The following is a 22,886-nucleotide window of genomic DNA, read 5'->3' on the forward strand; positions in this document are numbered from 1 at the left end:
TGATGCTGGCGAAGCATGGACTAGCTACCCTGCTAGGTACCCTGCATCCTGTGAGAGCATGTATAGCAGGGGTAGGCAACCTATGGCATGTGTGCCGAAGGCGGCACGTGAGCTGATTTTCAGTGGCACTCACACTGCCTGGGTCCAGGCCGCTGGTCCGGGGGGGGGGGGGGCTCTGCATTTTCATTTAATTTTAAATGAAGCTTCTTAAACATTTTAAAAACCTTATTTACTTTACATACAACAATAGTTTAGTTATATATTATAGACTTATAGAATGAGACCTTCTAAAAACGTTAACATGTATTACTGGCACGCGAAACCTTAAATTAGAGTGAATAAATGAAGACTTGGCACAGCACTTCTGAAAGGTTGCCAACTCCTGATGTATAGCTTGTGTGGCTGTTGTGAGGATAAGAGTCATGCCTCTGCTAGGCTCCAGCTAATCCAGAAGCTGGGAACTGGTCTAGTGGTTCTCAGGCAGATATATAACCTCACAGGAGGAAAATCAACTCAGTTAGCTCAATGTCACTCCAGGGCTTAGAACTTTCTCCTGCCTGATGGTGGCAACAGACTCCCAAGTCTCAGCATGCTCTAGCCTTGCTCCAACCCCGCTGCAGACTTCTGATACTGGCTCTGACTACCACAGCTCTGACTGCTAGGCCTAACCATCCCCATCATGGTTTCTGACAGCTGTGGCTTCACTGCCATTGGTACCTATGATAGCCAGAATAAAGCTAAACTGGGTATACCTACACGTGCTGCAATTACAAATACAACTGCAGTGTAGACATGCATTATGACTGACATAGAGTAAGTGAATGTGTCCAAGTGTCTCCCCAGCTCTTCGCTCTCCTCTAATATCACAGTCCCATCACTCAGCAGGAAGTAGTGCTAGTGACAGGCACCAGCACAAAGGATGGGAGTGCCCCATCTACTATCCCTACCCCAAACTCTTCCCACCAGCAGCTGCTGCTTGGAACTCAGCTCCAACTCCAGATCCAGAAACTGTGAGTGGTTGGGCGGGTACCAACTCCTAAAAATAATCCAAACTCACCAGTGAGTCCCAGCCAAGACAGGGCCACAGCTACCAGGGCACACGTTTTGTCTGCACTGCAGAAGCGGCACATTTGCACACTGAGGTAGCCAACTTGTAATTCAGGTCAACTAACAGAAAGATACTGTAAACTGTTACTTCGCCTGGCTCCCCCGATGGGGGAGAGACCCATGACACATCCCCACTAGGCTCTCACAGCGAGAGAACCATCTTACTTTGATCTCACGTTGGCGCTTTCGATGCACAACCACAGGAGTTCTGCAGTGAAGACTAAGCCCCAATGGGGTCAGGGGACAGAGCCCTGCAGGAACAGTCCCAGCTGGACACCAGGCTACAATCACCCTAGCACACAGAGACACACAGCCCCGCAGGGACAGTTACAGGCTCACAGCTGGACAAAAAGCTACAGCCACTTGGTCACGCAGGGACAGTCAGGCTGTCACAGCCAGGTACAGTCAGACAAGGACAGCCACACTGGACACCAGGCTACAATTACCTCGCCACACGGCCAGGTACAATCAGACCCGGGTCCACAGGGACAGCCACGGCAGAACACCAGGCTACAGCCACCTGGTCACCCAGAAACAGTCAGACCCAGCCCCGCAGAGCCAGTCACGACCAGACATGCTCGCCACAGCCTAGCCCGGTCGAGCCGTTACCTCCGGGGCCAGCCTCTCTCTCCTCGGCGGACTCGCACCCTCCCACTCTCTATGGTTCGCGCGGCCTAGCGCCGCCGGTCACGTGATTTCCTCCTAGGCCGCTGGCAGGAGACGGCGCGCGCCGGATGTCAGGTGCGGGGGCTGGGCCTGACGTCGGAGGGGACGGCGGGGGTAGAAGGCTCTCAGCCGCCGGGGAGCCGAGGCTGCTAACGCAACCCGGGACCGGAGGCGGGTGAGCATGCGCACTGACCGCGCTGAGGCCGCTGCTTGGGGAGCCCCCTCCCTGAGTCGGGGGGCGGGTCCTGTGTGGAGGCTGCTCCCCTCCCCCTCCCGTCACTGCGTCTCCATGGGAGCTGTGGGGGTGAAGCCCATTCCCTGGGCATCCAGGCTGCGCGCCCCTGCGCACCCCCACCCCCCGCTGCCCCAGGCCGGGGTCATAGAATCATAGAATCTCAGGGTTGGAAGAGACCTCAGGAGGTCATCTAGTCCAACCCACTGCTCAAAGCAGGACCAAACCCAACTAAATCATCCCAGCCAGGGCTTTGTCAAGCTTAAAAACCTCTAAGGAAGAAGATTTCACCACCTCCCTCAGTAACTCATTCCAGTGCTTCACCACCCTCCTAGTGAAAAAGTTTTTCCTAATGTCCAACCTAAACCTCCCCCACTGCAACTTGAGACCATTACTCCTTGTTCTGTCATCTGCTACCACTGAGAACAGTCTAGATCCATCCTCTTTGGAACTCCCTTTCAGGTAGTTGAAAGCAGCTATCAAATCCCCCCTCATTCTTCTCTTCCACAGACTAAGTCGCTCTCTGGCAGCCTGACCCCCAGCCACCGCCCTGCCCAGGCTTGTGCCTCGCCTGACACCCGCTGCAAGGAACAGGGCTGTTTCACGTGTCACCTATGGAAAAGCGGCAGCCGGGTGGCTACGTGCATCCGCTCTGGCACAAACCTAGTTCCACCTGTGCTTTGGTTTTAAATAAAAAATGTCACCTATGTCCGGCTGTCACACAACCCGACCTGGCATCCTCTGGCTGATTGCTTGTAGGCATTGCAGCAGGGGAGTCTGGGGATAGTATTTGAAGGCGAGTGTAGTAATGCAGGTGGCACACACAACCCCTGAGATTACTATGGCTGATAAGGCTTGGAGAAGATTCTCCTTTTTCCTCTATTTTATTAGTCTCCTTCATTTGTGCCACTGCCTTTGACAGTATTTTGAGAAGGGTCACTTTCATTGTCTTGATGGTGCACACCTCTCCCCACACTCTGGCAGAGGGTGTTTGCCAGTAATGGCAGCAGATCTATGACCAAAAGTAAACAGGCAACAAGCAGTAGGCAGGTATTTGCATGCAGGGGAGGAGTGGTCTGAGCTCTCAGGCCCATCCTAAAGATGCTTCTAAGTATTTAAATTCTGTGGGGACGGTCATTATACCTGAAGCTGGATAAACATAAACACAAGAGCAGAAATATCCTTAACCGTTTTTTTATAAAGGAATTTTAAATAAATTTGAGACACAATTTTTAGATGGTACTGTATCAGGAAATAAAATTTGTTTACAATAAGGTTTGACACTGACCTTTAAGGATGAGATGGCTACAGTGCAATTTTAAACCCCTTTTTGAATAGGGAGGGAAACTAAATGTGTTACATGGACAAAAACTGAATTGGTAGAGAAAGAAATGTATTCAAGATTCTCATAGGACAATACAAACAATAACTATGAAAACCAACTTGGCCATGCTGTATGGACTGTAAAAAAACATTAAGCTATTTAATTATGGGATCCAGACCAGAGCAAGCATAGAGTTAAGCTTCATCTTTTTTGGGGTCTGGATATCACAAATAATTTCTGCTTTGTATCACAGATCTATCCGTATGCAAATTGCACAAAGATGGACAGTGAGGTGCAGAGGGATGGAAGAATCCTGGATTTGATTGATGATGCATGGAGAGAAGATAAATTACCCTATGAGGATGTAGCAATACCATTGGTAGGTGAATACTATAGGCTGCTTATAAGCCTGAATTACATTTCTACCCTCTTTAACCTCTTAACAGAGACATGGCATAGCAAATGTGCCTTACAGTTCTGCTAGTTGTACGAATGATGCTTCCAGGGGCCAGCTTCCCATTTATTTTGTGGGGGATTTCTTCCTGTTCTCTCATATCTCTCGGTGGCTAGAAGAAAAAGTGCTTCTCTCCCTGCAGTCAACTGCCTCTTTTTGGAAGGAGAAAATGCTTTCCCTTATTCCTGACCAGTTATCTATTTCTGTGGATGGTGGAATGCTTCTTCCCATAATCCCTTCATTCTTTGTGTGGAGTACAGGACAGACATAAGTGATGCTTTTTCTCTCTGCTGCACTTCAGTTTTGCACTGCTTGTGTTTGAAGCAGTTTGCCAAACTCTGGTTTGCAGGCCACAGGTGATCAGCCAGGTGATAGCAGTATGCAGAGAGCTGGCTAGTCACATGATGGCTAGTCACTCTTCATTTCCAGCTGCTAAAATGCCATTAAAATAAGACAAAAATAGGTTAAATATTTTCCTACTATTACTTTTGCATGAAAGTAATTGCTGTATTTGGTACAAGGATGGAATGTAATCATGAAGGTGTCTGTGATATGATCTCCATTAAAATGTATCCATACCAGGGGTACCCTCTAACCTGTGTGCTTGGACATACCCATTGTTGGCAGGTCTCTGCTCACAGAGGTACTGCTACACAGGGTAGATTTTCTTAGAGTTTCCACCCCTGCTACCACCACCACCCCCATGACAGGGTTTCTCAAACAGGGGTCACCGCTTGTGTAGGGAAAGCCCCTGGTGGGCCGGGCTAGTGTGTTTACCTGCCCCGTCTGCAGGTCCGGCTGATCGCAGCTCCCACTGGCTGCAGATCACTGCTCCGGGCCAATGGGAACTGCTGGAAGCAGCGCGGGCCGAGGGACGTACTGGCCACTACATCCAGCAACTCCCATTGGCCCGGAGTGCAATCCGCGACCAGTCGGAGCTGCGATCGGCCGGACCTATGGACGGGACAGGTAAACACACCAGCCTGGCCTGCCAGGGGCTTTCCCTACACAAGTGGCAACCCCTGTTTGAGAAACCCTGCCCTATGCTTCTACTGCCACTAGTTCAGAGATAGGTGAGGGGGTCCCAATCTTCCCCAGCTACTTCTGGTATCACCGGTCTATGGGGAGGGGTTCCAGGAATCCCCTCTTCCTCAGCTCTTTCAAGTACTATGCAGCTAGCTGTAGGGGAGGACTCATAGACTTCTCCTTCCGTTGTTCGCTTTTGCTACTGCAAGCCAAGGCAGGAAAAGGGATAACTCCTCCTAGGCTCATTCAGCAACTATTTTTAGTCTATCATAGACTACTTGATGGTACACCAGGATCTTCACAGCCCCTTGTCCTTAGGCACAGACACAGCCTTGTCATTCATGGAAACCCCTCATTTAAACCCAGTGAGCCTTGAGATCGTAGTCCTTAATTAACTGATTAAAGGCCTTCCTGAACCACTCTATTTTGATGGGCTCAAGGTTGCCTTTCATGTTGAGACACTTCCCAACCAGCAGTGATTTTAGCTCATTGAGTAAGTGTACTTCAGGCTTTTGTACCTACTCTACCTTTTGCCAAGATCCTCCCAAATTGTAGGCCTCTCATGCTAGACTTCTTCCCTCCCACATCCATGTACCCAAAACCTGAAAGGCCTCTCTTCATTTTTTCAGTCCACCTGACTTTCTGGATTTCTTTGACATCACTGCTCCAGAGGGTATTGTCACTAAAGGACCATGCTGGGATAGCTGTCTCGTTACATTTTACATTACTTTGAAGTGTGAAGCCTAAAGCCCATCTCAGGGTCAGCCGGGTCACAGGTGAGGCAGCCTATCCTGCCTGCCTTAGGACAGTCAGTGGTGTCTGTTGCAGACATATGTATAGCAACTCACTATCTTCACTTAGCTCTGCTGTTTGTATTCAGGCTTTAGGAAACAATCCTACCTCCATCTTCCTGATCTGTGATTATGTTTTTGAGACATGGAAGCCCAGACTCTCCAACCTGTTGGAGTTTACTGGGATGTGCCTCATTAAACTGACTAAATATAGAAACAGCTTCTGTGCTGGCGTTTGCCTTCATTTTATGATTGGTTCCGTAGATAGTCACTTTTTTGGGGGGGCGGGAGTGGGAGAGATTCCATGAGCTATGTACTTTCTCTTGATGGTTGAGAATCGTGCACACAAACAGTATCGCAGAGGAGGGAGTGTTATTTGCAGCATACTTCTGAAGTGTCCTGGCCCTGTTGGCACTCTTAACAGTAGAGGCAGGCCTGGGTGTGGACCTAAAGGCCCTCTGAGACCTCAGGAGGACTGAGCCATTGACGCAGATTGGATGTTAGCACACTATAAAACCAGCATGGCTGCTGTGGGATATTCCTTCATTCAACAAAGTCAAGCAGAAGCTGACTGGAAAGTTGGTGTTTAGAGTCATGGGCAGTAGGTGACCCCCCTTGAGCCCTTACCCACTACTTCTGCCTTCAGTGTCTGATCCAAAGCCAATTGAAAAGAATGAAAAGACTTCCACTGATTTCAATAGGCTTTGGATCCTTAGTGAACAAAATCCTAGAGTTTGAGGAGTTATGTTTGTCTCATGCTAGGGGTCCCACGACACAGGAGTGAGAACCCTGACCAGATGATATTCTGGGAAATAACACATTCTCTAGCAATTGCACAGTTATGACAACACTTAGAGAATAATGTTTAAAAGAAAAACAAAACAGTTAAACCATTGCTTTTCCTGACAGCTTGTCTGTTCATCGGTTTTCTGTTACTAAAGCAAACTTTAGAAATGCTTTCCAGTTTTAAATATGGCACTAGCACAGCCTCACCTCTTAGGTCACTGACCTCAACTTCGAGACAGAGTGCTTATTTTGCTACTTCATTATCTTCTATAGGACAGTAAAAAGATAGTTGATAGAATGCCTTATTTAAAATTCTGAAATGGAATACCTATATTTGGACTTCATTGCTGGAGAAAGATTGTAAACAAGCAATAGAATATTTGCACTGACATTTATCTGATATTTACCAGACATTACAATCATTTATTTTGCCATGTGTGCACTACTTGGGTCCACCAGCCACCAAGATAGGAAACGAATTCACTTCTAAAACTAAGCACAGAATTCTTGTGGAAAATAGAATGCCCATATTTGGGCTTGTTGATATTTTTAATGGGAGCAGTATGTACAGTACATGTCCTTCTGATGCTCCATCCAGTCTTAGTTATGGATCTGTGTATTTATCAGTATAAAATGTTACTAACTTGCTTCTGTTAGGGTGCTTTGTAAGTATAGAATGCATTGTACCATTTTGTTTTCTCAGAATGAGCTTCCTGAACCAGAACAAGATAATGGCGGCACAACAGAGTCAGTGAAAGAACAAGAAATGAAATGGACAGACTTGGCTTTGCAATATTTGCATGAAAATGTTCCCCCAACAGGAAACTAGAGAATCAGTGTTATTTCATGGAACGATTTCAATACAAGAAGATGTTTTCCAGCATATCTTCACCATCTCCTGTCCAGCTGCTTAAGAAAGAGTCAAAACCTTTAAAAACCTTCTAGTCTCAAACAGCTGTTTTACTCCACAAAAGCAAAATACAGTTTAAAAGACCCCATATAACCAATATAAAATAACTGACATCCTAAAGCTGCGGGGAGATAGAGTGCTTTTTCACTTACGCAAAAATATTTGGAGTCCTGTTGTGTTGACAACTTCTTTATAAGTTCATCTTAATTGTCTTTTGTATATGCTCAGAGAGGTAGTTATCACTACCTGAATGCTGATCATTGATCTCAGAAGTGATTTGGTGAATATTTGTGGTTGCTTTGATGTTTTATAGTCCCAAAGCGATTCTTTTATGTTTTGGTGTTACTGTTAGTTGCTCGGGTTTTGCACCATGATCTCTATGAACCAACTTTTACTGCCTTTAACTTGCCTGTGACACAGGAAGGTTGTTTGAGACAGAGAGGTTAATGAACAGGATTAAGGGACTGAAATTTGTCTGTAAACACAAATGAGACTGGGAAAGAAGTTCTTTATAAAGTAAGCAGTCTTGGAATTTGCCTATTCTGGTTAGAGCACATTCCCAACACGGACATCCTGTAGTCTGTTTGCTAACCAGCATACTGTAAAAGAACAATTTATATTAAAAGGCTTTGTTAGTGGTGACTCAAAGTAATTGCCCTTTTATGTATGTTTGTGAATTACATGGAAGGTATTGCTGACCTCAATCCAATGTCTGTGAATGGGTGTCCACACCATTCTTGGCACCCTTATTAACAGTCTCAGATAGGAGACAGAGTAAATTGTCATCTCAGCCATGGAGATGGTGCCTGCAGCAAAGGATGGAGACATGTTTATTTTAAAATGTGGTCATTGAGATAAACAGCTGAAATGCCCATTGAAATCAATAAGAGTTGCAACTGCTTACTCCGGGGTTTAATTTGGCTTATGAGAGCCATCATCTTGCTTGCATGAGAATACCAGTCAACAATAGGCATACATTTAACATTATCAGAAGTATGCCTAGCAATACAGACACAATTAAAACTGATACACCTCTACCCCGATATAATGCGACCCGATATAACATGAATTCGGATATAACATGGTAAAGCAGCACTCCGGGGAGGGGCGGGCTGCACTCTGGTGGATCAAAGCAAGTTCGATATAATGCGGTAAGATTTTTTGGCTCTCAAAGACAGCATTATATTATATTATATTATTATGAGGTAGAGGTGTATTACATGCAAAAACAACATTAAGAAAACGTTATAGTTGCAAAGTCAAACATGAAAGTTAGGAAATGCCAGAATAAAGGTTCCCTGTGTAACCCTAATTCTACCACCCTTTGCATATTTATTATGAATGTTCTCGTACTACTTTTTCTACAGGTCCCTGCCTCATTCAGTGCACAGAATTGACAGAGCACCAGGATTGAATTAGGTTTGTGCAGCTTGCCCCAAATGCAGTGATTCATAGGAGTCCTCATGACTAATGTGCTCAGGAACTGTAGCAATGCATGCATTGGCTACTCTGACAATACAGGTTTCAGAGTAGCAGCCGTGTTAGTCTGTATCCGCAAAAAGAACAGGAGTACTTGGGGCACCTTAGAGACTAACACATTTATTTCAGCATAAGCTTTCGTGGGCTAGAGCTCACTTCTGTAGCCCACAAAAGCTTATGCTGAAATAAATGTGTTAGTCTCTAAGGTTCCACAAGTACTCCTGTTCTTTCTGACAATACAGTACTCTCTCCCCAACCACTGTTTATCCACCAGTGGGGCTATGCTGGCAGACCCCCTGGTGGAGGGGAATTTGTAGGTAACTTGTGCCATTGCAACTGCCTTCTAGACAGATTTTCTGCTTCTGGGCCAGTCTCTACCTGTGTAACCTAGATTTACTCTATTCTATAATGTAATTTCTTCATATTCTGCTGTAGCAAATACACTCAGAGTCTTGGCTCTGCTGAAATGAAATCTTTTTTCTTGGCTAGAAACTTTAACCTAATTTAAATATGAAGATGTAAGAAAGCTGAAATTTTTTTAGAAACAGCAGAATAATATGTAAAGATCAGGAAAACAAGAGCAACCACTTATGGTTGGTGCTTGGCGGAGGGATTGTATTTTCATTGTGTGTGTGTGTGTGTAGCACAGTGGACCCCAATTATTGTGTGATGCCTCTAGGCACTACTGCAGTACACATGATAATAGAAAAGTTTGATTAAAACAATGTTGACAGCTACTGTAGACGTATTATTCATTAGCTGTCCTTTCAATATCAATGATTATGATTTAAGTACATCAGTGTGATTTAAGAAACTAGTTCAATCAAGCTACATTTAAACCAAGCTAGCCTCTTGAAATCCAGCAGGGGGGGTAGAAGGACCTTCCCTTGTAATGTCTGGACAGCATTCAACATGCTGTTCAGCGGATGCACTGGTTAACAGACTACAGCCAGTAGAGGGCACAGAAGCAGTGCTTTGCTTTGTTATCTCAAGACCTGGCACTTAACTTAGACTCTATGCAGAGTTGGGCAAACTGCAGCCCAAGGGCTCGCCCGGGGGACCCTCCTGCCCGGCCCCTGAGCTCCTGCCTGGGGAGGCTAGCCCCCAGCCCCTCCCCTGCGGTCCCTCCTCCCCCTCAGCCTCAGCTCGCTCCGCTGCCAATGCTCTGGGCAGCAGAGCTGCAAGCTCCTGGGGCAGCGCAGCTGCAAAGCCCAGCCTGACCCTGGTGATCTGTGCTGCGCGGTGGCGTGACTGGCTCCAGCTGGGCGGCGCAGCATCATTCACCAAACTGCAGCATCCTCTTCTGGGCACAGCCCTCCACTTGTGCCCCACTCCATTTTCTCCCCCCTCCTGGGGGGGAACTAGCTGTCTCTAGTCCATCTACTTGCTGCTGTGGCCTACTGCAGCTTTCAGTGTAGCCCCTCACTTTAAGGGGTAAACTGCAATTTGAATATTGGCCACCCACTCTGTTGCAAGTGTGGGGAAAAGAGGAGGCCTACCCGCTATTCCAGGCCCCAACCCATATGCTGCCACTCCTCCAACTCCCACCACCTGTTTTCCTGGGCCACATTCCCATAGCCCTAGCACCTTCCCAGCCCTTTGTATCAGGGGCCTCAGTTTGGCAGTCAGTCTGGAGCTCCCTATTGCTCTCCTGACCCTGCCCAGCACTGCTCTATCTAAGGTACTCCTCTAAGGCAGCCAGTCCTCCCTTGTATTCCAGGGAGAGACTGCCCCTGCTCTGTTTGAGCAGCTTTTCTTATATGGCCCTCCATGGCCCTGATCGGCTGCTCCAACAAACCTTCTCCTGATATTGTCTCTAGAAGCCCTCAACCTTCCTGAGGGCTGCTTTAACCCTCTATCTACCTGTGTGGGGCAGCCGCCTCACCACATGCACCATTGGAGTTTGACCAAGGATTTTGTCAGAATCAGGCGGAATATCCCCTTATGCTTGTTTTATAAATTGGGAATAACTATGGGTGCCCAGCTTCCATACTCTATGGCCTTCATTAATTTAAACAGCTTAATCATATCTTCTGTTATTCATCTCCATTCTAAACTTAACCATCTCACTCTTCTCAATCTCTCCTCATATGGAAGTTTTCCTGTGCCTCTAATCATCTTGATATCCCTTCCATTTCTGCTACATACTTTATTTAAAGAAAAGTAATAACTATAAATATATTCAAAATGGGCTATACTTTTGTAATACAGTGACTGTAGTTGCATTGCACTTATAGTATAATTGCACATTGGTTATGCTTTTCAGTCCCTGTAATTAACATAACTGAAGGTTAACTTCATAACTTGATCCTTTATTATCCTTTTTTATTTCCATACTTAATACATTATACTGTAATTTCTCTGAAGTTCTCCCTTTTGATACATGTAACTACTACAGGATCCTATAACTAGACAGTAAAATATATGACTGAACTATCCCAAGAACTTCATAGTTAATGCATGTATTTTTAGAATCCAGGTATATGATCTGCGTTTCACAAACAAAATTATACCTTCAGACCAATTTCAATGTAAATGCAATGTACTTAATGTACCTGGATTTTAAAGCTACATGTTTTAAACTAACGGGGTATTGAATAATTCCATTGTGTATTTAGACTGAGATATATGAATGATTGTTAGTTACAGATATCAGAAAGCACAACTATATTGTAATTACTCTAATTAAAATCACTGTATTATAAAGTACATCCAAGTTACCTTCTGTGTTCCAAACTCTCCACCACAGTGCCAAAAAAAAAAAAAAAGTTAGCCAAAAATAATTAATATTTCAAGCAAGCCACAACAAGGCATGGATTAGTAGGCTATTGATGTTTCTGTGTGTATGAAATCATTTGGCCTATGGCCTTGTGCCTTACAAAGTATCCATGGTGCACACCATTAGCCAACTAATATATACCTTGTTGTGGCTTTACAGTCCATCTGCATGAGCGCCAACTTATATGGGCTCTTGGGGCTAAAGCCCCAGGAATATTCATAATCAGGGGCTCTGCTCCACCAATATTTAGAGCTAGGTCCCCCCCCGAAGCTTCCCTGCCTGAATGTAAAGAGAGTGTCTCTCTCCCTTGCTTTTGCTGCCGTAGCCTAAGGCTACAGCTGCAGCATTAGCATAAGAACAATGCTAACTAACTGCTGCTGTAGAGGGGGAGGGGAGTGGAGGGGGCCTCTTCTCCCCTCCCCTGCCCCTACCTGGAGGAGACGCGAAGGGGACTTCCGGTCAGGAGAGGGACATCACTCACCTTAGCAGCTGCTGGGGCTTCCGTGAGTGTTTGACCCTATGATTTTTTTTATTATGTTTGAGTGTTTGACCCTATGATTCCCCCCCCCCCCCAGCTCCAGCCCCCCCACCGACCCCCAGTGAGACGCAGCAGGCAGCACCGGGGAGGCAGGAAGCCACATGTGAAGGCAATGCCCCCTCCCCCAGCACCCACCAACCCACCCGCCACAGGAGGGATGGGAGAGGGAGGCTTCCTAGACCTGAGCAGCTGGGGCTTGGGTGAATTTTATGACACCCTGCTCCCCCACCCCATAGCCAGCCACCACCCTGCCTACCCCACTTCTGCCCCATGCTGGGCAAGGGGCAGCCCCATCACCCATCCACAGTGAAATTATGGTGAGGGGCAGCATGGAAGGCCACCTGTGATGGCAAACCCCTCCCCACTCCATCATAGGGGAGGGTGAGCTTTCTGGACCTGAGGGGCCCTAGGAGCATGTGCAGTGACTGTGGTGCAGAGTGAGTGTGCTGTGGGGGGTAGGGGGGCAGAGGAGGGGTCCCTCCCCTGGAGCTTGCTGCTGCCAGTGGTGGTGATGGGGAGTCCTCTCTGGCCCTAGCCCTGGGGCAGCCTGTCTGCACCCCAAGTTCCTCATCCTCAGCCCTGCCTCACCCCAAAGCCTGCAGCCCCAGCACCGAGCATGCTCCTGCACTGTGAACCCCTCATCCCCAGCCCCACCCCAGAACCCTCACCTGAGGGGAAAAACATGCAACTTAAATTTGGTGGTCAGTTTGGAGTATCATTGTATTTAGCACAATATTTGATTATTTTACACCCTTCAAAGTATGTAACTGGTTGTATACAGGTGTTTTCTCTGAATACTGTCTGTGTACCTCAGTTTCCCCAATGCATTTCTTAAGGCTCTAGATGGTGGGATAAGGGTGTGTGATTGTTGTAAAGCCCTAGAGGGCCAGTGTGATGCCGTCTGCACAGAGAATGGCTGCAACCCTGCCTCCAGGCAACTGATGGCCTGGGCCACCCCCCTGCAAGGTGCCAACTGAAGGTGTTGGAGAACAAAGAGATCAGGTGGCCTCCTAATGCCTGGAAAAGAGACAAAGGCCAGAGGAGGGAGTGTCAGTGCCTGTGCAGACTTCCGGGAAGCGCATGGTGTGGAAGGGGATGCTGGGATGCTTTGGAACAACTCCATACAAAGCCAGTCAGGACTCTGGGGGAGCCTCCTCTCTGAGCATACTGTCTCCAGAGCAAGAAGCTTACACCTTCCTGGGTCTGACCTCGGAGCATTCAGCATGCCCTTCCACACCATGCACTTTCTGCAGCGAGTGTGCCCAGGCAGGTCCTGGGGCAACCAGAGGTCCCTGCACCCCAGCTCCGCAGTCAGATGTGACTCTCAGCCAGACAGTAAAACAGAAGGTTTATTAGATGACAGGGATACAGTCTAAAACAGAGCTTGTAGGTACAGAAAACAGGACCCCTCAGTCAGGTCCATCTTGGGGGGCGGGGAGCCCAGACCCAAGTTCTGGGCCTCTCCCGATTTCCCCAGCCAGCTCCAAACTGACACTCCCTCATCTGGCCTTTGTGTCTCTTCCGGACAAGGAGGCCACCTGACCTCTTTGTCCCCAACACCGTCAGTTGGCACTTTGCAGGGGAAACTGAGGCACCCACACAGTATTCAGAGAAAACATTAAGAACATTCCCACTTTGTCACAACAGGTGCAACAAAATTTAATACCGTATATTGAAGCAGGCAAGTGCTGCTTCTGACTTTCCACTTTTAATTGACCCTTGTAATCTTGTGGTGCTGACGCATTGTAGCTTCATTTTATATCAGCTTACAGGGTGAGAGCGGGGGGGGGGGGACACCACCATTTTGGGCCCCACCAAAAATTATACGAACCTGCCGCCTATGTCCATCTGTTGCTATCTTGGCCAGCAATGCCAGTCTCAGCAACATACTTTTCTGATAGATTCACATTGCTCAGTTATGAATCTTCAGAATTTTGGAGGGAGGTGGGTAAATCTACCATTAAATCCTACCACCTGATTAAATTTGGCAACAGAGCAACCTCCTATTTAGCATCTGGCTAGCTTGTCTGCCCATCTTATACATTCTTTTTTGGGTAACATATGAACTACATCAAATTGGATATTGCGTTATAAAATAAGCTGGAAGAAAAGGTATCTTATTTTTAAACCTAGATGAGTCTGGAGCGAAATCCTGTTTGCTTGACCTCCATGGCCTTAATTGAGTACAGCACTTAAAGTACGTGCTTAACTTTGAGAACACGAGTAAGCACAACCTTACTTAGCAAAGCAGTTAAGCACATGCTTAAGTCTCATTGAAGCCAATGGAACTTAAGCGTGCTGAATTAAGCGTGTGTTTCATTAATGTGTCCATGCCTCTAACATGCCTGGTAGTATAATCTCTCAGTGCTGGCAGTTGTGCTTTACTGCAGCGACATGCAAATACAAACCATGACAACATATTACAAGAGCTGGGATGACATTCCTTTGAGAATGCTCTGCTTTCTCTTGTAATAGACCTGCTGCCCTTGTCCTCTAGTGAGTGTTCCAGACAGCAGGCTACAGTTCGTGACCAAGTGTCACTCCAGGGAAAGTGTAAAGAAACTGTTACTGAAGAACCAGATTCTATTTTCTCTGGATCTAAATCTACATAACATTGATTTAATTCACATCTCAACTGGGGAAGGCCAGTATGAGTTCATGCTCACATGCTTACCTTGCCACTAATAATCCCTTTTGTATTTCCCCTTCCATTAGGCCCATCTTTGTGTCATTTTGCATCCAGGTCAGAGGGCAAGATGTACCACAACCACCTCTATGGGTCAATACCAACTTATAGACTGACCCAGAAGGTGAAATGTAAAAGCAGAGCAAGGGGCTGGACCACCTATAAGATCTTAACAGTACTATTCCCTAGATTTAGTAGTAGCAGGTGCTGTAGAGGGAAGGATTCATTGATCGGTTGGAAGTCACACTTCTAGGACTCACGGAACCAGGGCCTGGAGTTCTGTCTCAAACATTGTTTTCCTTCAAATGCATCATGTTGCACAGTTGCCATATGATAGTAGCACTTTTCTTAGCCATCTCCATTCCAGCTGGAGAGCCTCATGAAGGGGGAAATTGATCATCAGCCCCAGCAGATACCCAGTTAAACAGTATGCTCTTCAGTGGGGCACCTACAGAGCAAAAAGGGCTAGGCTAGGTTCCCTTAAGAGTAAAAGCAAAGCACGCAGCCCAAGTCCCCTAATCCAATTTTGAGAACAGAAGGGGAAGTTCCAGCTGCACTAATTTTCCCAAAAACATCTCCAGTTCACCCACACAGAGACAGTGTCATCAGCAAGGAAACCACCAGCCACTGTGGCGATGCAGCAAACCACAGTCACTGCAGCAATGAAATATATGGGGAAAGCCTAATGTTAAGCAGGGAGATGGGGAAAGGGAATGGTTGTCCCTGTCTTTTCTCCCTTTCCTCGTCTAACTTTCATTCCCCCCTCTGTCTTTACCCAGTGCTTAGATTTGGTTTGTATTTCTGGAGATAATTTAGGGAGCAAGCTGTCATTGGCGAATCAGAAATCTCGGAATTTTAATGCGTACCATCTGGAGTGCTTGCTTGTGTTGAAATGTTAGCATGATGTGGTAATTCCTGAGTGTACGCGGGGGAGACGGGAAGGGGGAGATGTGCTGTGGATTCCTGACACCCTAAAACAACACTCACAATCCAAACAACTACACTGCTCCCAACAAAGGAGCCAAATTGATGCTGGAGTGTGGGTGTGCTGGGTTTGGAGAAGGGCAGGGATGTATTCCTGCTCTTCTTCCTTCTTTTGGAGGGGGAAGGTTCTTTTCCAAGGAGACCTTGAGGTATGGGGTTGTGCTAGGCCCTCCGCCAGCTCGCATGGAATCTGTGTCGCCATGGAAACTGGCTGCCAGAATAGCAACAAACAGAGGCAAAGGAATTTCAGCATTGCCAGCCAGGCCTCACTGGAACAAGAACAGCTCTCATTTAAAAGGGGGAAAATAAAGGCTTGTCTAAGGAGCACACAGGGGGCAGCAGCGCTCCTCATAAACATCACTGACTTCTTCTGGAGCCTAAAGCAGCCATGAAAATGGAGACAAAATTCTTGCCCTATTTACTCTCTCCCCAGCTTAATGAACCTATGTATCTTCTATAAGGGTTGACACAAGGACATCTGCAAAGAGAAATGGTTAAAGCAGGACTCTCATCTTGAGTCAAAAATCTCTCTTGTCTCTAAAACCTTACCAAAGATACCTATGTATTACTACCATCTGTCAGAACTCATCCTAAACACCCTTTTTCATTACGTCATTTATTCCCATAGCAGCAGATTATGATGTCAGAACCAAAGGTTCCTGAAACATAGGTAGAGAGAGCAGGAAAGAAAAAGAACAATAATTAGTGGAGGAATTAGTGCTTGCACTGATCTTTGAACTCATGAATCACTATAAACAGGTTTCAGAGTAGCAGCCGTGTTAGTCTGTATCCACAAAAAGATATGTCTGTGTGTTCCATTCTATGCATCTGAAGAAGTGAGCTGTAGCCCCAGAAAGCTCATGCTGAAATAAATTTGTTAGTCTCTAAGGTGCCACAAGTACTCCTGTTCTTTTTTCTATAAACGGTAAGTGCTATGCATTGTTATAAGATTACATTTTCCATCATTAGTGCCTCGTTGTGGAGTCGGGCCCATACAGAGGGAAGACACCGTTCCAGAGACCTTGGATGTAAGAACGTAAGTTTGTTCTTCATTACCATGTTATTCCAGTGCGGGGCCCCACACAGCTCAGCCAATTCTCTTCAGTCCTCCTTGCAACTGCCATGCTATTTCATATGCAGTTTCTTCCCAATCAGGTGATGTAATGTGCCAGGTGATGTAATGGATTTAGGATATGGACAAAAGCAAAGGATGGATGAGGCCGAGAGACTAGCTAGCTCCCTTCACTTGTGAGTGAAAGACAGTCAGAATGGGGATCTTCAGAGTTGAAAGGGGAGTGCATATAGCCACTAAGTATGCATTGCATCTCCTCCTTTCCTACCAATTGCTTTGGCAGATAATCATGGCATTATCAAATTGATCCAGCCATTTCATGGGGAAGGCATGATTATTCATTGATTTCTTGATACAGTCTGGCTGCTGTGTCATGCACTGGAAAATCCTGACATTTGATATCAAGGTTGCATGAAATAAATACATATTAAAAGGAACAAGAAATCGAGATATCAAGGTTCCTAATTCACGTAAAAACTTGACATGAAAATACCCTAATTACTCATGATCTGTAGCCTATCCAAGGCCTTTTGTGATTGACAATGGTCACTGTTCTAACAATGAACTTCCTCACCATGCAACTCCCCTGGGTTTCTATCCCTGACCACTTCTTATATACGTATGCCATTATATTTAACCACCTGCCAGGGGCGGCTCTGTATTTTGCCGCCCCAAGCACAGCAGTCAGGCAGCTTTCAGCGGCATGCCTGCGGGAGGTCTGCTGGTCCCACGCCTTCGGAGTACCCGCCGCCGAATTGCCAGTGAAGCCGCGGGACCAGTGGACCTCCCGCAGGCATGCCGCCGAAGGCAGCATGACTGCTGCCCTAACGGCGTCCGGCACGCGCTTGGTGCACTGGTGCCTGGAGCCGCCCCTGCTTCCTGGCTTCAACATTATGACTTGTCACCAGTGATACCTACATTTATACCCTCTTTACTAGTTCGTCCCTTTTTTTGTTTTCTGCCTGTGTCAGCCTCTTCATTTCCTAGCCCCCAGTGAGACAGAATCAGATATTTAGTGGGGACAGTGTTGTTCTATCAGTGCCCTGGTAAACTGTTATGACCATCTGTTGTTCAATGCCATTGAGAGAACAGCTCTTAAACACCTTCTGCCCATGCATCCAGGGCCGGCTCTAGACCCCAGCGCGCCAAGTGCGCGCTTGGGGCGGCTTGCCGCCGGGAGGGCGGCAGGCGGCTCCGGTGGACCTCCCACAGGCGTACCTGCGGAGGGTCCGGTCATCCGGCGGCTCCGGTAGACCTGCCACAGGCATGCCTGCGGAGGGTCCGCTGGTCCCGCAGCTCGGGTGGACCTCCCACAGGCATGCCTGCAGATGCTCCACCGGAGCCGCGGGACCAGCGGACCCTCCGCAGGCACGTCTGCAGGAGGTCCACCGGAGCCGCGGGACTGGCAACCGCCAGAGCGCCCCCCGCGGCGTGCCGCCCTGCTTGGGGCAGCGCAATTGCTAGAGCCGCCCCTGCATGCATCATAATTACAGTTCACCTTGGTGTACAGATCACCTGTGACAGATGAAATATCTGCAGAATGTGGGTTGCATTTATTGCGGTCCGAAGCCAATTGTGCAGGAGAGAGCATATTTAAAATAGCATGTCATAGCTGTTTGCTCAGCAGACTGGCTGTGAAGGGTGTTTTGTTTTCCAGTAATGAGTTGGGGATGTTACCATTGTCTCTGTTTTTATTATGGCAGAGAGTAGCTGTACATTTAATTCTTTCATGTGTTATTGCAAAAAATACCAAAGTGGGGAATCTGCTCTGAACGTGACTTTGTAAAAATGGCATTGTGGCATCTCTGTAATGGCTTTTCAACGGTCCCAGATCAAATTTGCTAAGTGCAAAGAAACAATGTTTTTTCTGACTGCCAGTCCTGGAAATTCAACATGCGATCTGCAAAACAAGCTTGGCTTCTTTCCTTTTCAAACATGATCATCACCAATACAGGTTCCGCAGGCCAAATTAGGCTCTCACTTACACCTGTGCAACTCAAATGTTTTCAAATGATCACCTCAGAGATATCTGTGCAATCCCATTGCTATCAGTTGGACTGACTGGAGTTTAGGAAACTATTCTCTTGATGATGCATGGGAAGGAATTGAATCCAGCCCACTCTCTTGCAGCTGTATTGGCTCTGCAAAGCTAACAGGAGTAAAAAAACCACTCAAAACTGATTGTTCTAATTAAAATTAGCCAATGTGACTGAACATACCGAAGGAGCAGCTAGAAGGAGTAAGAAAATGCACGTTTACAGTCATTTCTCAGACCAGAAGTGCACTTTAAGGGCACAAGCTTGTAAATTGCTGAGCATTGATCTGGCAATGCATTTAAGCACGTTTAACATTAAGCACATGAGTATCCCCACTGAAGTTAATGGGACTGAGGCTTGAGACTGAAAGAGAGCAAGATACATTGTCACAAGGCCAGCATGTGGCAGATTCCCAAGAAGGAGCAAGCAGCAACCTGTGCACCTGTCTGCAGGCTGTGCACTCAGTAATGTTTGAACTAAATCATTATGCTTCAACTTAGCTCTTAAATTAATTTACTGTGAAAGCTGAAATGAAATGTAATGCTCTTCAAAACCTATACATACGCAGCAAGCACAGATTACTGATACGCACAGTAGCAGATAGTGTGATGTGAGGGAATATACCGGCAGTAGAAACTAAAACTAAGTAGTATTCATTGGGACAAATTTATAATGAAAGCATTAATTTCCAAACAATTTGCCAGATTGTCAAGAGATCTTTTGTACTGCTGCCATCAGTAGCTGCTGACAAGTGAAGACACCAAAGAGATAAAATAATGAAAAGCATTTGATTTAGAGGCAAACACTGTTGATAATTTAGGCCCCAGTTCTGCAAACAAATCCATGCAGGCAGGCCCCATTCAATTCGCTTGCAGGGGTTCCACTGCAGTAGAAGTGTCAAACTCCTTCAGAAGAGAGAGCCAGATTCCATTTTTAGTTACAGCCTGTGGGCCGAGAGATAAAGGCAGGGCGATATATCCCCGCAGTGCATGCATGGCAGAACACGTGCTGATGGCAACGGGAGGTTTGCACAAAGATGAACATGAGACTATAACCTTTATATAGCAACTAAACTTTGCAACGTTTATGGCAGCATCCATGGACCCCATTCCATATTGGGGCCTCATTGTGCTGGGCACTGTAGGAGACAATCCCTGTCCTGTCCTCCTGCCCTGAAGGGCTGAGATCAGGCATTGTGTAGACTCACACAACAGTGACCCTTCTCTGACTTGTTAAAGAGCCAGGCTGATAGCTTCCAAAGAGATTCCCGTCCAAAACTTAGTCAAAGGGTAGGGTGACCATACATTCCATTTTGGCTGAGACAGTCCCTTTTTTAAGCCCTGTTCTGGCCATCTCGACTTTTTTGGCAAACGTGGGCATTTGTCCCATTTGCTCTTGCCAACTTGATCAATTGGCAAGAGCAAACAGGACAAATACCCACTTTTGTCAAAAAAAGTGGGGTGCAGAGGAATGTGGGGGGGTGCAAGCAGCGATGCCAGCCCAGCGTGGGGGGGAGGCAGAGTTTGAGTGACTAGCGGCAGCCACGCATGGGGGGCAAGCAGGGTTTGAGCTATCAGTGACCTCAGCCTGGTGGGTGGTGGGGCAGACAGGGTTCCAGCGAGCAGTGACCCCAGCCTCACACGGGGGCAGGCAGGGCTCGGGCGAGCAGCTTGGGCCAGCCCCGTGCAGTGTCCCATTTTCCCTTTGGGAAATATGGTCACACTACCAAAGGGATGCTGGCCACCATATGGGGAGGAGATGGGAGCGGCCTTTAGGGCTCCCCAGGGGCTGTGGGTGACACTCTCCCCAAGAATGACTTTTCATGTATGGTTCAGGTTCTCCTTACCAGCACTCAGTGCTGACCGCTAATAAGACAGTTAAATCCTTGAGTTCAGGTTTCAATCCTTCCATGTGCTTCAAGTGTCTTAATCTTGGCTGCTTGGGGAATTTTTATCCCATGGATCCTTTGGTATGTTTGGAATGTTTGCTTTTCCTACTGTGTGCCAGACACTCCTGTAAAAACAGGAGCTTCCTGCTTGCCTCGTAAATCTTTTCTTTGATTGGCAGAGCCCCCTTCAATGATTAATAATAGGGGAAGACAGAGCCTGACACCACAGCGAAACCTGCTCCATGAAAATACCCAACACACTGGGGCAACAGACCTGAGAGAGGGGCAAAGATATTTGATTAGCAAACTGGCACTTCTCCAGCTTCTGTCAGGGATACACATGGATTAACACTGTCCTTCAACCAGTATCTGAGAGGGGAAGAAACAGGCGGAAATTCCAGCAAGCTAAGGAAATGTAGCAGAGAGCCAGGACATCAGAGGCCTGTTCTTTCACACCCTCAGAATCATGACTAAAAGACACCACTACACATGACATGTTCACTCTTTGGAGAGTCTAGTTGTTTAATGTTTTGGGTGTTGGGTGAGAGTGACATATGTCAGATTTGAAAGCCTGAGCAATTTAAAAAGAAGAAATTTCTAGAATTTACTGTGTCCCATCAATTCCTGATTCACGTCCATGCATTCTGCTCTTCTTGCTCCATTTCCATATTCCCGTACACAACTTCCAGATGTTCCAGCCTCTTCTAGGGCCTGATCTGCAATCCTTTGATGTCAGTGGAAAGACTTCAATTGGCTTTGTGTCAAGTCCCTGCTGATTTCATCACTGCTGCTTCATTTCCGCTTCCAGAGCCTTTCCCCACGGCCTCCCCTTGCCAGCACCTCCCCACTCCATAGTGAAAGGCTCAGGCAGGGGGGAGCTGCTGGAACTTTTCCCTGCTGTCTCCTCCCTGCCAGAGCCTTTCACTGCCATGCTACACATACCCTACACACCACCGCCAACATAGACAAGGCCATAGACAGTTCTGCTCTGCAACACAAGGGTTAATAGTCACGTGGATGCTGAGACTTCTTAGGGGAGAGGGGTCAGGCATTACCAACTAGTCAGAGTTTAAACTATGAACCCACAGTCCCTGAGGTCAGCCAGTTAATTCTACTAAAACTCAGGCAGGTGGGGCATGATCCAATACCAATTAATTCAATTGAAAGACTCTCACTGGCTTCAGTGGGTGTTGGAACAGACCTACATATATATATATATATACACACACACTAGGTGGTGGATATACCAGAAATCTGCAGGCAGATAATAATAGGGTGAAATCCTGACCCTGTTGAAGTCAGTAGGAGTTTTGCCATTTTCTTCAATTATTTCACTCATAGTCTCTTTTCTCTGCCACTCCAATTTCTCTTTTCCTGGTTGTTCTGCCATTCCTTCATTTGACTAACAGGAATGTGCAATTAAATCCTTGGGGGAGTAAATGGGGATTCTCCCTGAATAAAACTGGGGCTTTCCCACTGCAATCAAACAGTCTGAGGTTACTGCTTGTTTTCTAATGATACACTTCCATGACCTCTTGTCCTTACTGTAGATCAGTGGTTCTCAATCAGGCATATGCATACCCCTGGGGGCATGCAAGGTTTCCCAGGGGTTACATCAACTCATCTAGATATTTGCCTACCTGGCTACATGAAAAGCACTAGTGAAGTCAGTACAAACTAAAATTTCATACAGACAATGACTTGTTTATGCTGCTGTATATACTATATCAATGGGCACCATGATTCATTTTATTATTATATGGTAAAAATGAGAAAGTAAGCTATGATACTTTTGTATTTTTATGTCTGATTTTGTAAGCAAGTAGTTTTTAAGTGAGGTGAAACTTGGGGGATACACAAGACAAATCAGCCTCCTGAAAGGGTACAATAGTCTGGAAAGGTTGAGAATTACTGCTGTAGATGGACATGACTCCAGAGGGGGCCCTTTCTGACTGGAGAGGTATCCCCTCTTCTCCACCTCAGAAGGTGTAATGGAAGGTGGCTACTCTCCTGAGTTGGGCAGCAGACTCCCTGGAGTTTCCCCTCTAGTTTCCATCTCCTAGCTTCAGTGGGAATCTCCATATTAGGTGCCCCAGCATTTTTTGCTACACATTAGGTCATTTATACC

The 22,886-nt window shown here is 46.7% G+C and overlaps 2 protein-coding genes across 17 annotated transcripts in view; one reads left to right on the forward strand and one right to left on the reverse strand.

Annotated features, from left to right (window-relative positions):
* CEP63 (centrosomal protein 63) overlaps nucleotides 1-1,855 on the reverse strand; it is a 42,161-nt gene extending 40,306 nt beyond the window's left edge. For 10 of the 14 annotated variants that reach the window (XM_039489222.1, XM_039489230.1, XM_039489221.1 and 7 more), the window contains exon 1: nucleotides 1,554-1,710. The gene's annotated coding sequence lies outside the window, so the exon portion shown is untranslated. The other 4 variants (XM_039489224.1, XM_039489220.1, XM_039489218.1 and 1 more) reach the window with 2 other exon arrangements.
* Nucleotides 1,732-7,938, forward strand: ANAPC13 (anaphase promoting complex subunit 13). 3 transcript variants are annotated; one of them, XM_039489235.1, is made up of 4 exons: nucleotides 1,877-1,948; nucleotides 2,516-2,760; nucleotides 3,583-3,708; nucleotides 7,090-7,938. In XM_039489235.1, exons 3-4 carry the CDS (start codon nucleotides 3,610-3,612, stop codon nucleotides 7,213-7,215), a joined length of 225 nt encoding a protein of 74 aa, XP_039345169.1. In that variant the 5' UTR covers nucleotides 1,877-1,948; nucleotides 2,516-2,760; nucleotides 3,583-3,609; the 3' UTR covers nucleotides 7,216-7,938. The 3 variants fall into 3 exon arrangements, with proteins under 3 accessions (XP_039345170.1, XP_039345168.1, XP_039345169.1); XM_039489236.1 differs by lacking the exons at nucleotides 1,877-1,948; nucleotides 2,516-2,760 and adding an exon at nucleotides 1,732-1,848; XM_039489234.1 differs by lacking the exon at nucleotides 2,516-2,760 and having other exon boundaries at nucleotides 1,815-1,948.
* The last annotated feature ends 14,948 nt before the right edge of the window (nucleotides 7,939-22,886 follow it).

The sequence above is a fragment of the Mauremys reevesii genome, linkage group 9 (assembly GCF_016161935.1).
Source record: "Mauremys reevesii isolate NIE-2019 linkage group 9, ASM1616193v1, whole genome shotgun sequence".
NCBI lineage: Eukaryota > Metazoa > Chordata > Testudines > Geoemydidae > Mauremys > Mauremys reevesii.